The 16,071-nt window shown below is 35.2% G+C and overlaps 1 protein-coding gene and 2 pseudogenes across 2 annotated transcripts; 2 read left to right on the top strand and 1 right to left on the bottom strand.

Annotated features, from left to right (window-relative positions):
* The first annotated feature begins 1,055 nt into the window (after window positions 1-1,055).
* LOC120199550 lies at window positions 1,056-4,339 on the top strand (annotated as a pseudogene).
* A 1,236-nt stretch (window positions 4,340-5,575) lies between these two features.
* Window positions 5,576-13,798, bottom strand: LOC120199548 (CTL-like protein DDB_G0274487). Of its 2 annotated transcripts, none has more exons than XM_039200593.1 (5): window positions 13,793-13,798; window positions 7,462-7,764; window positions 6,444-7,355; window positions 6,073-6,306; window positions 5,576-5,929 (listed from the first exon to the last, which is right to left on the bottom strand). In XM_039200593.1, exons 1-5 carry the CDS (start codon window positions 13,796-13,798, stop codon window positions 5,753-5,755), a joined length of 1,632 nt encoding a protein of 543 aa, XP_039056524.1. In that variant the 3' UTR covers window positions 5,576-5,752. The 2 variants fall into 2 exon arrangements, with proteins under 2 accessions (XP_039056524.1, XP_039056523.1); XM_039200592.1 differs by lacking the exon at window positions 13,793-13,798 and adding an exon at window positions 7,920-8,031 and having other exon boundaries at window positions 7,462-7,830.
* LOC120199549 lies at window positions 13,448-15,888 on the top strand (annotated as a pseudogene).
* Window positions 15,889-16,071: the final 183 nt, after the last annotated feature.

The following is a 16,071-nucleotide window of genomic DNA, read 5'->3' as shown; positions in this document are numbered from 1 at the left end:
GGTAAAGTAAACAAATGGTCCCCTAATTATGAGGATCTATTTTGTTGATTGCCTACTTATTAAAAGTTATAAAATAATCTTCAATAATAAGGTGTTACTTTGTTGAGTCCATCATTTATTAAAATATACAAAATAATCACTCGATCATTCATATGTTTTAAATTCATCATTTTTTGTTAAAATTTTGGCGGTCATTTGAGTTGAACATTAACTTGATTACTTAGATATAATAAAATCTGATCCTATAACCGTTTGAGTTGTATAGTCGTTTAAGATTATAGGATCAAATTTCATCATATCTCAATCAGTAGATTAACATCCAACACATAGGGTCATCAATTTTTCAACAAAAAATAACAAGTCTAGAATAAACGAATAATCAAGTCACCGTTTTATAATTTTTAATAGTTGAGCGACTCAGTAAAATAATACTCTATAATTGGGAGGCCTATTTGTGTACTTTACCCTTTTATTTTTTATGGGCAAAAATATTAATAAAATATATGACATCATAAAAAAGCGTTAGAATAAAATTTTTATGTAGTCACTCAACTATCATTTTGATTATGTTTTGGTCATTCAATTATTTTTTTTCAAAATCGTTACTAACTATACATTTTGGTCACCATTAAAAAATTAATAGAACTACTGACATGATATTTTTCAATGATGATGTGGTATACCTTATGATGATACGTCATCATCACTATTAAAATTTTAACGACAAGCGATCAAAATGAAACCAAAAATAACATTAATTATGATTTTAAAAAATATAGTTATGTGATAAAATGAAACTAAAATGATAGTTGCGGTTGGGCAACTAAATACATATTTTAACCAAAATATTAATAAAATAAGTTAAATTCAAAAGTTAAATGATTAAATTGACGATTTTTAAAATTAGTGACCCGAATATGAGTAAGAAGATATTTTAGTACTTAATGGAGTAGTTTTCCCAAAACGTGATAGAGATCAATATGCAAATCGAGTATAATTTAGGGACTATTTTTCTAACGAAACCTTAAAAAGGGTCATTCCTTCATTATCCCCTCGCGTCTTAGGGATTAAGCGAGGCAAAACTATGGAACACCGACCGTCGGGCGGTTTGACGGCGATGAGGAAGAGAGGCGGCGTGATAGGTGGGGCGAGGATTCAATGGCTCGAAGATGATATCCTTTGTACCATCTTCTCCTTCCTTCACGTCTTCGACCTCGTTCGCTGCACTGCCGTTTGCAAATCCTGGTACTCCCTCAATTTTATCACTTTCTTTTGTTATTCAAGGATTTACCTTATAATTGCTTCTTTTTTATTTACTTTTAATTAAGGAATGCAGTCATTAAGAAGTCTGAGTTACTGCAAGTGTTATATTTCAAGCTGCGGCGAGATTCTGCTGAGTCTAGTTCTTCTCGACAACTGAAATCATTAACCAAAAGTCGCTACTTATATTGTTACAAAAGATAGTTGAAACTGAGGCGTGGAGTGTTTCTAATCTTGCATTTTGTTAGGGTTGATCAGTGCCGGATGAAGACGGGCTTACTTCTCACTGGTGTAGGTGACAAGGTATACTTTTTGTTGCATTTGTCTTTGTATGTCAATTCTCTCCATTTAATCAAGCCTGCGTACCTTGCCTTCGTTGATTCATCAAAAGACCAGGCATTGTTCTCACCATTTTCATGTGCACAAGTTCATCCAATATGGGTGCTATGCTATCTATTCTACTCATATTTGAAAGATACTACCAGAAAGAGAATTCCCCATGCTTTTTTAAGTCAAATACAAATTTTGGGTAATTAACTGTGGATGGTGAATGGTCAGAATTTGATTATATTGGATATACTGGAAGCATATGGTTATGTACATGGAAGATGTGGAACGTCATCATCTTTTTTGGATTTTCCTTTATACTTTATATGCTATTAATAGTAATTAGATTCCCCAAACCCAAGTTATGCTTGGAAAGCCAATCTTGAGTTGAGAAAGGTTTAGTTTTCCATCTTAAGGCTGAATCAATGTCAATAAAATGTTAAATGCTCCTCCAAGATTTTCAGGAATCATGGATTCCTTTAATTTTGTAGTAAACTTCATCCTTCTTTTGTATGAAAGGTTTTTACTCTACCCTTAAGTCTTCTCATGCTTTTACATGGAAACTTAACCAGGTCATGCGCCTTTGGTCTTTGGACAGCTACAAATGTGAGGAAGAATATTACATTCCTGATACTTCCCACCTAGTTGACTTTGCTTTTGATGAGAGCAAGGTATCTTCATTCTCTTCTTAACAGTTAGTCATTAGCTGCTTAATCTCTCTACCAGTCTCTAATTCTCCTTGTTTGCTCATCACTAACCTCTCTTTTTCCACAACTGTGTCTCCTAGATCAGCATGCAAGTGGCCTTAAACATCTACCGCTCTATTAAGAATTTAATTAGGTTATATTGAAAGTTTTCAGAGGATTTAGTTATATAAATTCTTCTAAATAATTCTATGCTTGTTTTTCTTACAGATTGTTGGCTTGCTTGGTACCCGTGTAGGCATATGGAGACGAAATGGGAAAAGAAGTATATTTCCCTCGCGTGAAGGAACATTCTCAAAAGGTTTATGTATGCGGTATGAATAGATGCTTAGTTTATGTTGATTTACAGAATTGTCTGGCAACATATTCTAGTCTAAAATTCCACTCTTAAACCACATTAGGTACGTTGATCCAGAGGCTGTCATTGGATGTGAAGATGGAACTGCTCGTGTATTTGACATGTACAGCCGGATATGTTCACGAATTATCAAGTATGCAATCTGCTTGTTTAATGTTATATGTTTCGTGTGTGTGTGTGTGTTTTTCTCTCATCTGATGTTAGAAATAATCTGTTTAATGCCTGCTTATTGATCTCTCCATTGCAGGATGCATTCTGGCCCTGTAACATGCTTAGCTTTGAGTGATGATCAGTTGATTGTCAGCGGGAGCTCTCTTGGTAGTGTTTCGATATCCAGCCTCTCGTCTGATCAGCGGGTAGCTACACTGAGGTCAACTGACTCGGCAGGTTATATGATTAAAAACTTATGAACATCTGGCATTTAACACTTCTTTTTCAGTTTTCTTTTTTTGGTATTTTACATTTTAAACATTAACCTAATTTATTCTTATTCTTACAGGCATAAGGACCCTGTGTTTCAACCCTAGTTCTCATTTAGTGTTTGCTGGGACAACAGTGGGATATACGTACTGTTGGGACCTTAGGTATGTTAGTTAAGTGAGGATTTATTCTGCCTCTTCTTCCTTTTTTCCTTTATACATATAATTCTTTGTTGGTATTAGTTCAAGTTTCCTTCTTGTAAAGGAGTAATGAAACTGCAACTCTATTGTCCAAGGTAGAAAAGGTTGGATGGGATCTATCAATCTGTGTTAATATCTGGTCATAAAGACTGTTGACAAATGAGTGGCTAAATTACCTTGCTCTTGAATATGCAGGACCATGAAATCTTTGTGGGGGACACGCATAAGTTCAAATGTTGTGTATTCCTTGAATCATTTGCAGAGTGATAATTCAACGTTAGTTGTTGGTGGAATAGATGGTGTGCTTCGAGTTTTAAATCAGGACACGGGCAAAGTTCTTTCAAGATGTGTCATTGATGATGAGAGGCCGATCAGTTCCTCTAGAAATATGCATGCTTCCATCGAGAAAAAGAAAGGATTAAGGCTCTCGGATGATGCCGAAATTGACCAGATACCTAGAGCTTGTCGACCTCCCATAACATGCTTGGCAGTTGGGATGAAAAAAGTTGTCACCGCACATAATAGCAAGTACATTAGAATGTGGAAATTCAACATGTAACTGAGAGGTTGCTTTTATCGGCCATAATTGTATCTCTATATTATTCCATCAGGATCAAGATTGCTTTCATTTTAACCATGCAGCTCCTTTCTTATCTGGATGGATCTTACAACCCATGTGGAGTCAATGAGGATCGTGATGTGACCCACCGCCAGTCCTATTACAGAAACTACAGCAGCCTTGTGATGTCCTCGTGGGCCATGCCCAATGAATGGGCTAAGTTTTATTATGCTTCTTCCAGAAGAACTTGTTAGCCAAAATTGACTGTTAATGTTATGGCTCCTTAGTCTCCTTACCATACAAAATTGACTTAGAATCTACTGCTTTTGAGTTTGATGATGAACTTGCTCTTCCTTTACTTGATTATTTTCATAAAGAATTCTGTTTGGTCGGTAGGGGATTTGTATTATTCATTCGTAGTTAGGTACTTATTAAAAAGGTATCTGTACATGTGTTTGTAATTTCTTTCCCCATGAACGAATTTTAAGGAGATCAATAATACATGCATTTGTACTTGCTTTTTTTTTTGGTTTGATTTGCTAATCCTACATTATCAAACATATTCAACCCTAAACTGTTGAATAGGATTAGGTAGGAGTATTTATAATATAAGCTGTAGTACTCAGGCTATAGCACTAGTAGCAGTTGCAGGTGAGACCTATGGGACCAGATATTAATGGTAAACGCTAGGATCCTTTCATTGATATTCCTCTAAAAGGTATTCGAAGTAACAGTGTAATGTTAACATTTACTCTCAAGTCTTAACGTCTTTATTTATTTATTTATTTTTGCAGTGTTTTTTAATTTTTAATATTTCATTTTAAATTAAAATAATTTTTAAACAAAATTTTGGATAAATTATATGTTTAGTGCCTCAATTATCACTTTTGTTTCGTTTTGATCATCAAACTATTATTCCTTTTAAAATCATATCTGATTTTATGTTTTAATTTCATTTTGGTCACTCATTTTTAAAAAATTAATAAAAATATTGATGTAATATTTTTTTTTTAAATCAATGATGACGTGATATTATTCAAAGATAACTCAACCATTTGACATTAAAAACCCGCGTCCTTGATATTTCTAGTGCTCGAACTCGGTATTTCAAGGTATAAGAACTATTTTTTATCATTGATGCCGCTCGGTTCGTACATTTTTTTAAATTATTTTATGTGATTATGAAATAGTATTTATTCGTAATTTTTCTTGATCATTAATAACACATACATTTTAAACTCATGATCTCAAAAAAAATTCATCTAACCACTCAACGAATTCAACGATATCTTAATTTTAGTTGTACAGTATATCATATCATAATATAACTAAATCTCTAGTTTTACTTGATCTCTAAGGGAAGAGGATTTCATCCATTAAGCCTAGGTTTGATTATTTTTTAATTTTTGAATTTTAAATTAATATGATAATATCATGTTATTATTTGATTGATTATAATTAATTTAATTAAATATCTTTTTCAGAAATGACATTATGTTTAGATTATCACTTATTAACATGTGACCATGTCATGATAATATTTCAATTCATGTGAATCTATTACAAGAAATATTAATGATTGTTTTAATTTAAAATAAAAAAAAATTAAAGTGCTATAAAATATATAAATTAAAATAATTATCAGGTAAACAGTCGAAAATAAATTTTTAGCATTATGTTAACAATATTAATAATAACAATATAAATTACAGCATTGTCATGGTTGCATTGCTGATTGGAATGCAATCCAATAATAGTTAATCATTTTACATACAAAGTTGGCCTTATTTGAGTCTCTTCCATCACACCCCCATTGAAACTGACCAATGCCTGCTAAATTTCGGGATTTTCCTGCATTATTTCTGTATGTACATGCGTAGGAAAATCCCTATTCCCGTTTCTTTTTCCGACTCGCCGGCAGAAGCTATCTCGTAAATCGACGGGGCACACGTGGTGTTGCCATCACCACATCCCGACCGGTCTTTATCATCTCCAGGCGTTCCTTTATTGTTTTATCGAACAACCGGTTCTCGGGATTTTCGGCATAGCAGACATAGTAACAGCTCACACATGCATGCGGCAATGCCATGGCGATCCTCGTCTGTCAATGCCAATTTTATAATGCATTTTAAATTAGATCAATCATGGAGCTGCGTCGCATAACATATATAAAATCCAAGTCGATCACACAATCAGAATTTCTTCATTAAAAAAAAAAGGGGTATTCCAGTCCGAGAGGCTAACCATGAGGTATCCAATGAAGAAGGCCAGGAGGGAGATGGTGGCAGTGAAGGGTCGGTGGACTGTTGCAGTCCAAGCAGCCACAACAATAACACAAATCGAACCACTGCAAACGCCAGTGAGGAAGCAAAGCGCGCTTGTCATGTCGGAATCAACGATGGATACCATTTCTTCCCTCTCGAAAAGTGCCCAAGTATCCTGCGATGCCCTAACAAAACTTTTTCCATAGGCAGCTATCTGCAGTAACAGAATAATCCTTGTTCATGGACCTCAAGCAAAAACTAGAATCCAGAAGTTTATTGAACTGCAAGTAATTCAAAATATAACAATTGATCCAAGCATGTAACAAGCAGTTATGAAGGGAAGTTGACTACCTGTACGTATGCCCACCCATTCCCATATCTGAAGATGGACTGCATAACATTGAGACAGCAATGAGCACAAGAGAACATAAATTCATCTTCTCCTTCAAGTAAATTCAAGCCTCTGGCCACGATTCTCAAGGCTTCGATTGCTGGAACGAATAAAGAACCGAGACAAGCACTGCCAAGATTCCGGGACAAGGCTCTCTGGAAGCAGAACTGAGTGTTGGACTGCATTCCTCTGAGATAATACAGAGCAATCACTCTGCTAACAGTCAAATTAACTACATTCCTCATCACTTCAGTTGTCCAAGCCAAGCTCAAGACCAATGCAATTATAACCAATGGAGTGTAGTAGAAATTCAAGGCTCCAATGACAGCCAAGATCCACAGGGACATCCACAAGAACCCAGACCCAAGCATCCAATAAGCAGGTCCGTTCAAGTCGGGGAATTTGTCAACCGGTTCGAGTGCTTTGAGCAACACCTTGAAACAAAATCCGACTCGTTGAGAGACCCAACACGCATACAAGCCATTGCCGATGGCAAAAGCGATGAAGCAGACTCCAACGCCGTCCGTTGCAGGCTTTTGGAAGCAAATCAGAAGGATCCCGGCCGATAAAGACATGAAGAAAGTGCACCATATGATGAAGTAAACCATGATCCGAGGCCATTCCCGCAAAGCCTTTTGCCAAGCAAATGCCAGAGTGATGCTCAAAAGAGATGCAGCTTCAACTTGTGGCAAGAAATATTTAAGCACCCTCTCCTCTTTTCGTCTAGCGGGGTTCGATGCATCGATTAGCCCTTGAACTCCCTTGAATATAAGAAAACCAACAAGAGCAATAGCCGCAACCTTGTGCACCAAGTATAATAATAGGGTTATTTTATTGGTGAATCGTCTCGAGTTGAGTGTTGTCACTGATTGCTGGGGGAGGGGGAAACCAAGAAAATTTCAGTTGAATTTTAAGAAAAATTTTACTACAGAAGATGAAATTTGTTGAATTTCTCGTTTATGCAGTTGAAATTCTTACTTGTGGGGTTGGTGTAGAACGAGGAGGAGGAGCCTGAAACCTAGAAGACTGGGAAGGAGGAGGAGGAACCTGAAACCTAGAAGACTGGGAAGGAGGAGCAGGAACCTGAAACCTAGAAGACTGGGAAGGAGGAGGAGGAGCCACTCTGGTACCACCATTGACGACAATCCTTAAAGGGTTTGTTGGGTTCAATGTCTGCAACATAGAGATATGAAAATGATCTCTTTGGTCTTCATTTCTCTCTAAACTCTTGTCTTCAACAAAAGCCCCCACTTGTCCCTTCTCCAAGTCCACTTTCTCTTTCTCCTCCGCCGCTCCTTTTTCCTCCTCTCTCTTTTCTTCTTCACTTTCCCCTTCCACCACCACCACCTGCATCAAAAAAGCAGCCGCTGAGAAAAACTTGAAAAGTGATTATTAAGCAAACCGGAGCGGCCATCAAGAGAAAACAACAGCTTTACATGCTCGGTGGCACCCATGGCAGCGGAATCCTCCGTGTCGTTGGATTTTTGTTGGTATGATATATACACCTACAAGAAATGGTTGGTTGTTGGTTATGGCTTTTCTTTTGTATTTCTAGGTTTGATGATGTCGTTGTGAATGTGTTACTTTACTGTCATTGACGTTACTGCCTCTTCTCCCATTGTTTTTATTTGCACATGCTTCAATTGAGTCGTGCCCCACTGTCCCTCTTGCTTTTTGTTATACGTGTGTTGCACCGAGGTTAGTTTGACCGTTGTTATTTTTTACCTATTTTTTTAAGGGTGAATTACACATTTAGTATTTAAATATTAATTTTGATTCATTTTAATATCTAAAGTTTTATTTTTTTTAATTATATCTAATATTCAGTTTTTATTTTATTTTAGTATCCCGTCATTAAAAATTTAACGGACAGGCTCGTCGGTCGTCGTATTCACAGTGATCGACCATCACACTCGTCGACCGATGAAACTCAAACGTTTAAGTCCGTGCCCTTTCGACCCTCTGAACACGATTTCGGAGCGACGATGGATTCTTCGATTTCTGCATCCTTCGATCTCTATGGGCAACCATCCAATGGGCCTGAAACTGAACTATGTTGGTCGTCTCGCCATTCTCTCGCATTCGGATTAGTCATAAGTCCAATTATATCTAATTCAGTTTTTATTTTTATTTTAGTATCCCGTCATTAAAAATTTAACGGACAGGCTCGTCGGTCGTCGTATCACAGTGATCGACCATCACAACTCGTCGACCGATGAAACTCAAACGTTAAGTCCGTGCCCTTTCGACCCTCTGAACACGATTTCGGAGCGACGATGGATTCTTCGATTTCTGCATCCTTCGATCTCTATGGGCAACCATCCAATGGGCCTGAAACTGAACTATGTTGGTCGTCTCGCCATTCTCTCGCATTCGGATTAGTCATAAGTCCACTGAAACTATGTCACACTAGTCTATTCGTTAAGTTTTTAATGCGAGATAATAAAATGAAATAAAAATAAACATTAAATATGATTTTGAAAAAAACGAAAGTCTAGATATTAAAATATATTAAAATTGAAAGTTGAAGTAGAAAACCGCAATTTACCCATTTTTTAATTATTATGCTTTTTATATTATATTGAGATTGAAATATCACAATTTTATAAAAGGAAAACAGAAAACAATAAAAGTAGACAAGTGGCAATCGTGGTTTTAAGTTGACACGGCGTGCAAGAAAGAAGCAGATGTGCTTGCAGATAAGATAGATCCTTCACCGGATACTTGTTACCAATCAAAATATGAAGCTGAAAATATCTCATTGGTTTTTACATTTATGAGTCAAATTAATTGCTATGTTGGGTTGATTTTTCAAAATAATGGACGATGGTTCTGGTCAATAATATGGCATATTCATAAATATTTTTTAGGGTGGACACATATATGTTAATAATATAAAGTTTTTAAATGAGACGGGTGCAAATAAAATTTCAGGGTAAGCATCGTCCGTAAAATAAGTAATTAATCAAAGAAAACTTATATTTCAGGATGGGCACAAAAAATTTCAGGGTGGGTGTAACACCCCAAATTACTAGTTAGTAATTTCGGGTTTACCCGAAAGTTAAGTAGATTATGTGAAATTATAAATTAAGTTGTTGGGCTTAATTGGGTTGGTTTTGGGGCCCAAATAGCTATAAAATGTGACTTTTGAATATGAGACAAAATAGGAAGGACTAAAAGTGCAATTAGACCATTGAAAAATTTGGAAACTGAATTTAGGGTTTTATATTAAGTTTTCACGTGGGGTTCTTTATTTTATCTTATCTTCCTCATTTCTTATTTCTTTCTCTATTTTCTTCCTCCATAGCAAGTGCTTAGCTCAATGTGAGTGATTGAGGTTTCTTCATTACCTTATTAAGTTTCAAATATATTCCTAATCTTCATCATTTCCATCTTATGTTAAGAATATTTGTCTTCATTTTGGTTTGAGGAAAAATGGTGGAAAAATCAACCAAAGTAAAAAAAATGAGGGTGCTTGATAGAAAAATGAGCTTCATTTCGGGTTTCTAAATTCAATGTAGTATATTTCTAATCCTTTGGAGTATTAAAGTTTCATAAATTCTTGGTGTTTGCTAAGATTTGGATGATTGAGCATTTGAGGGTTCCTCTTTGATTTCTCAACCAAATCATGTTTTAGTTGTTAATAGCATGTTTTAATTATGCTTAATGACCCTAAATAACTTACTAAAGCTTTTAAATAAGTTTAGAAACAAACTCATGTCGTTTGGGGTGATTTTTGAGTGATTCCCGAGCTTAAGCAATTCATTCCTAGAAAAAGGATCGATCCCTCGACCAAAGGGATTGATCCCAAAGTTTCTATCCAGCAAATGATCTATCCATTTTCAAAAGGATCGATCATTTCTTTTGGAGAAAATGAGCGATCCCTCGAAAGAAATTACCGATCTCTTCTCTGTTTTGCTCGATGAACAAGGATGGATTTGCATTTATTAAAGGTCCTAAGTGTTGTTGAATGTTCTTTTGACCCGTTTAAGGTCTGTAAGATCTAAGGACGATCCGTAATAATAAGACTTAGTCCGTGAGGGACATAAATGACTCAGCATACCTAAAAAACACTCGTATGAGTAGGTTACATCTGGTGTAACCATATTAAATGTAATACATTAAAGTACCTTTAATCGATGACATATACGGATAGTTGGGATTGAGGATCAATACATAAGATGTCCGATAAGTTGTACGATAAACATGTCAGATTAAGTATCGATGAAGAGCGTGGTGTTTCGAAAACGTCAGTGAACCGAAAATGGATAAGTCATTCCAGTACTTCAAGAGGTATTGTGAGAATTAGGATAAAAGCGTTAGGAGTGTTATTACCTAGTAACGAGCCCGAGTCATGTATTGGGCTAACTAGTGAATCAGTCATTGTATTGTAAGCACCATAATCACCGGGAAATTGTGAAACGCTTAGAGACCTCTCCGGATGTAGAAATGAGTAAAATACCCCATAAGTATTAATACCCCCTCCCATAACGTCCTAGGCAAGATGATAAGCGGGATAGTCTCGAGTGAAGGGGATATGACCTCACCTAACTTCAATGAGTTCAGTAGCGAGTGATCAAGCTACTTCGCTTGCTGCAGTGTGGTATCAGTTGACATGTGTTAAGGCGTGGCTCTAGATGAGAGTCTTATAATAATAATGAGATAATAACATTAATTGTGCATAAAATCTTTATGATGTAAGATTCCATAAGACTTATACCTTTGTGTGTCGCTCGGGAAACGGTGAGGACACCCCAGTTACTTTAGCAGTAGGACGCTCGTCTTGTGTGCATAGAATATCTGAATATATCCAAGCAGTGCAAGATGCACTTTAGTCGCTAGTTGAATGTGGTACTGATGTTATGTGACCCATACACATTCCAACTACTCAAGATGGGTGGTATAGCCATGCAAGGTGTCGATGTTGTCTGACCCGGACCTAGCCTAAGGTATTGAGAGATGTTGATGCTACGTGACCTGGACCTCGCCTGAGATACTTGAAAGATGTTGATGTTGTGCGACCCAGATCTACCCAAGGTAACTCTATAAAGCAAATAGATGTGTGAGTTCCGTGATGCTATATGACCCCGAGCTACGCCACGATCATACTTATTGTTGAGTGATACCGTGTACCGTCATTGTATTTAGCATGATGATGCATTATAGGATGATAATGCAGTTAGAGACTTAGTACTTGTATACTCATGGCGGGGCCATTATTGAAGACTAAGGGAAGCATGAGATATTAGATTCGAGAGATAGAACTGGAGGACCTTATGTAGGTAGCTCTAATTGGAATCATGATTGTACCTGCTGCTTAGTACTATGTTTCTAGCATGCTTTAGTTTGTGGAATTCTTATACTGCTCTAGATTAGCTATTATATTGCAGAGCTTTGTAAGCTCAACCTTCGATGTTTTCCGTTGGCATTGTTCGTAGCTTGAGTAGTTTGTGGAGCACCATCGCCACAACACTTCCAGCATCTTCGACAGAGTAACGTACTGTAACTTTAGTGGGCATATGTATTCATAGAACCTTACTTATGTATTTGAGTTGTAAACTTTAAGATGTATTATTTTGATTTAAATAATGTGTCTCGGAGCTACGGTTTTGTAAAAGTATTTTTATAACAGTTGCTTATGTTTTATTATGATACCACTCAGTACATTTGAAAATAAAATGAACATGTTTTTAGGATCAAGGTTTCCTCGACAGCCCAATATGACACTTTAAGCCCAATCGAGTTTAGGGTGTTACAATGGTTACCATCAATAAAATAAGTACTTAATCGAAGAAAATTCAAATTTTAGAGTCAATATGTGCCTAACCTAAACAAGTCGTGGCTCTGCAGGATGGTTGTGGACCATCCGTCAGGAGGTAGGCAGCTTATTCAATTTCACATGCTACAAAGGAATTTCAGGTTAAATGTTTTTTTTAAATCTGGCATCATTAATATGTTTAAACAACGGTCTTAGTAATAAGAAAGATTATTATTATTTTTAAATAATTCAAAATCGAACAATATAATTTATATGTATACTTGAGTTTTATTGAGGGGAGTTTAAAATGTAATTTGTTAATAGAATACTAAAAAAAACAACATAAATAAGTTGTAGTAATTTCTTTTACCAAAAAGAGTGATCTTATATGTTAAACCGAGTAAAGTTCTAGGTTAAAATCGAAAATATTATATTTTTCATTTAAAAATCGTATATTTTTTTATGTTATAAGTTCTAAATCCACTATAATGTAACTTTTTCAATTATAATTGAAAATATTATAAATTGTATAATTTTTAAATTAAAAAAATAATATTTTAAGTTAAAATTATCCTCAATTAAACTGCAAAGTATAAAGAATTGATCTTTAATCAAATATAATTTTTTTCTAAAAAAAACTTCAATTTGTTAGCTCTCTTTGCAAGTACAAAGAATATAAACGAGCAGAGTAATAGTTTCCACTAAAGTTTTAACGGTTTGATTTAAGGTTAAAAATGATAAAAAGCAATATATGGTTAAAAAATTTATCAAAAAATATAAAATTTTATAATAAACGTAACTTAAAATGTTAAATTTTTATATAATATTTTTATTATAATCTAAAATATTATAACTAAGATAATATTTTTTTATTGTGAACTAAAATTATTACAAAGAAAATAATATTTTAAACATGCCCCGAAACATGCTGAAAACCGATATGGGCAACTTCCTCTCAGTTTTTGGTACTCCTTATGTCTGGTAATTCTCTCATCATTTTCTCCTGAAATTTCATGGCATTCCATAACCATTAGTTAGATGTTTCTTTTTAAACTCTCTCTCTCTCTCTCTCTCTCTCTCTCTGACAATCTTTTTCTTTTTCTTTTTCTTTAACGTGTAATTTGATGTTTGTATTATGGAATTCACTATCATTTTGAAAATATCTTTATCAGGCGTTTACTGCATAATTTTGGAGGAAATATTGAAATGCATGGAACACTGGATGCAATTTCTTCAAGTCCAGTGGATGCTTGCATCAGTAAAAATTCAACCATGGTACGCGAGTGTCTCCTTTTTGAATATTTTCTAATCATTGCTAGAAATGAACATTTTAAATATTTAAAGCTTTCGGGATTAGAATGAATTAGGATTTTTTTTTTCTGTAATGAAACCTGATGGAAAAGTTAAAAAGTCTTTTAACTTCTGTGTCTAAACTTTGTTTGTGATGCCATCCTTTCCCCATTCTTTTTAACTTACCTTTTGCATTCCATGGCCTTATATGACTTTTATGTGTGTGTGTGTATATATATGTGTGTGTGTGTGTGTGTGTACTTCCATGTTCTGACATATTACTTGTATAGAACAGTTTCAATCATCGAACTTGTTATGAAGTGTAGGTAGGTGTTGGCATGTGCATGGAAGGAATAGAGCAGAATCCGGTTGTTTATGAGTTGATGTCTGAAATGGCATATCGAAAGGAAAAAGTTCAAGTTCTGGTAATTCACCTGTTTTCACTTCTTTTCAATTGCCTGAAGGATGTATTATTTAATAACTCAGAACTGATGAAACATGCATTTCTTCCTCTTCCTTATTTTTGTTAAAGATAAAAGTCCATTATATTTCAAGTTACGAATGACACAGTGACTTGCGTGTAGGAAGGTGTTAATTCTATATTGTCAACCATCACTGCCACTTCTTGCTTTGTAGGAATGGCTGAAGTGCTACACCCACGGACGGTATGGTAAATCAATTCAACAAATTGAAGAAGCATGGGCAATATTGTATAACACAGTTCACAATTGTACAGATAGAACTGCTGTATGTTTCAATACACTGATGAATTGCTAATTCATTTTTCATATTACTTCCCTGTAAAATAAAGCCTTAATGGAAATGTATCTACCTGGAATGAATTTTCCAGCTGCTAAATTTAGCTTTTGAGTTTTGTATTTTAGGACATTCTATCATTTAAATAGGAGTTAATGTTGCATCTTCCTTTGTGGCAGGATCATAACACAGATTTCATAACCAAATTTCCGGATTGGGATCCATCAACCAGTTCTGGATCTCAACCATCAAAGCCAAACAACTTGCATACATACCGCTCGAAAACTAGAAGCAGAAGTTACTCATTTCAGGAAAGTAGCTCTGATCTACCTGAAGCACATTTGTGGTATTCTACTCGGAGGTCGCCAATGCTTTAAAGCTCTTCCTTGCTGCTGAAAATGATTTAGCTGGGAGCCTCACATATAGGTTACTCTTTTTTTTTCATATTTCAATATGTTATTATCAACAGCAAAAGATAAAAGCAGCTTCTAATAGAGGAAGTAAAATATGGAAAGGAGTTATATCCACTTATGCTGAGTTTTTTTTGACAGATATGATCTGGTTGACTTAACACGTCAAGTGTTGTCAAAGCTAGCAAACCAAGTGTCTTTGGATGCAGTGAAAGCTTTTCGAAGGAAGGAAGTTTATTCAACTAATAAAAGATATCATTGTACTACTTGCTTCTGATGACAATTTTCTACTTGGAACATGGCTTGAAAGTGCAAAAATGTTGGCAGAAAATCCAATTGAGATGAGACAGGAGTGTACAAAATATTTCCCTTACTTTAAAAGCTTGAACGATTCACGTAGATAATAGGATACCTTCTCATTGGTCACATAGCATAGCAGAGCCTTACCAATATTAATTTTAGGGTAATCTATTGATGTAGTCACCCACTTATTCTCACAATTCTGTTTTGTTTACTCAATTATTATTTTTAAATCATACCTAAGATTCTGTTTCGGTCATCCGCCGTTAAAAAATAAACAAAACTGCTTATGGGGCATTATCTTATAGTGACATGTCAGCATCACTGCTAATTCTTTAACAACAGGTGACGAAAACAGAACCACGGGAATAGATGAGCGACTAAATACGTAGTCTACCCTTAATTTTATAATGCATCCCCATCGATCTTACTGTTCTATTTTGGTTGGAATGCTATGAAGTTATATTCACTGTGTGTGGACAGTATGAATGGAATGCTAGAACGCAAGTGACAATGTGGTTCGATACCGCAGCAACAAAGCAAAGCAAACTTCATGATTATGGTAATGTTGAACGTAGTGCATCTTCTTAATAACAAATTGAAGCTTTATTACTGATCTAACATTGGATCTTTATGCGTTTGTTCCTTGATTAGCCAACAAAATTTGGAGTGGACTGTTGAAAGGGTACTATCTGCCCCGAGCTTCAAGCTATTTTAACTCTCTGTCAAAGGGGTTGGAGAAAAATGAGAGTTCCAAAAATGGTGGAATGGAGAAAACAATGGATTTCATTCTCAAATAGATGGCAAGCAGGGGTTGAGCTGTACCAAGTGAAGGCCAGAGGAGATTTTCTTGCTATTGCCAACGCATTATTCCAAAAATATGTAGGTTAGTCCTAATATTTTTTTCCATAAATCTTCAATTATTAATAAATTAGATTATTTAATGGAAAAAAAATTAAATCCATCCAGCTAGTCTAGTACATTTAGCCTGGTAGTCAGTTAAACATACTTTTATGTGCAGGTAAGAAGTAGGACAGGAAATTTAATCTTCAAATTAATCATAAATCTTAAATT

This window comes from Hibiscus syriacus, unplaced genomic scaffold, assembly GCF_006381635.1.
Source record: "Hibiscus syriacus cultivar Baekdansim isolate YM2019G1 unplaced genomic scaffold, ASM638163v2 tig00005459_pilon, whole genome shotgun sequence".
Taxonomy (NCBI): Eukaryota; Viridiplantae; Streptophyta; class Magnoliopsida; order Malvales; family Malvaceae; genus Hibiscus; species Hibiscus syriacus.
The sequence above is the reverse complement of the archived record's forward strand: the minus strand, read 5'-3'. Positions and strand labels throughout refer to the sequence as shown.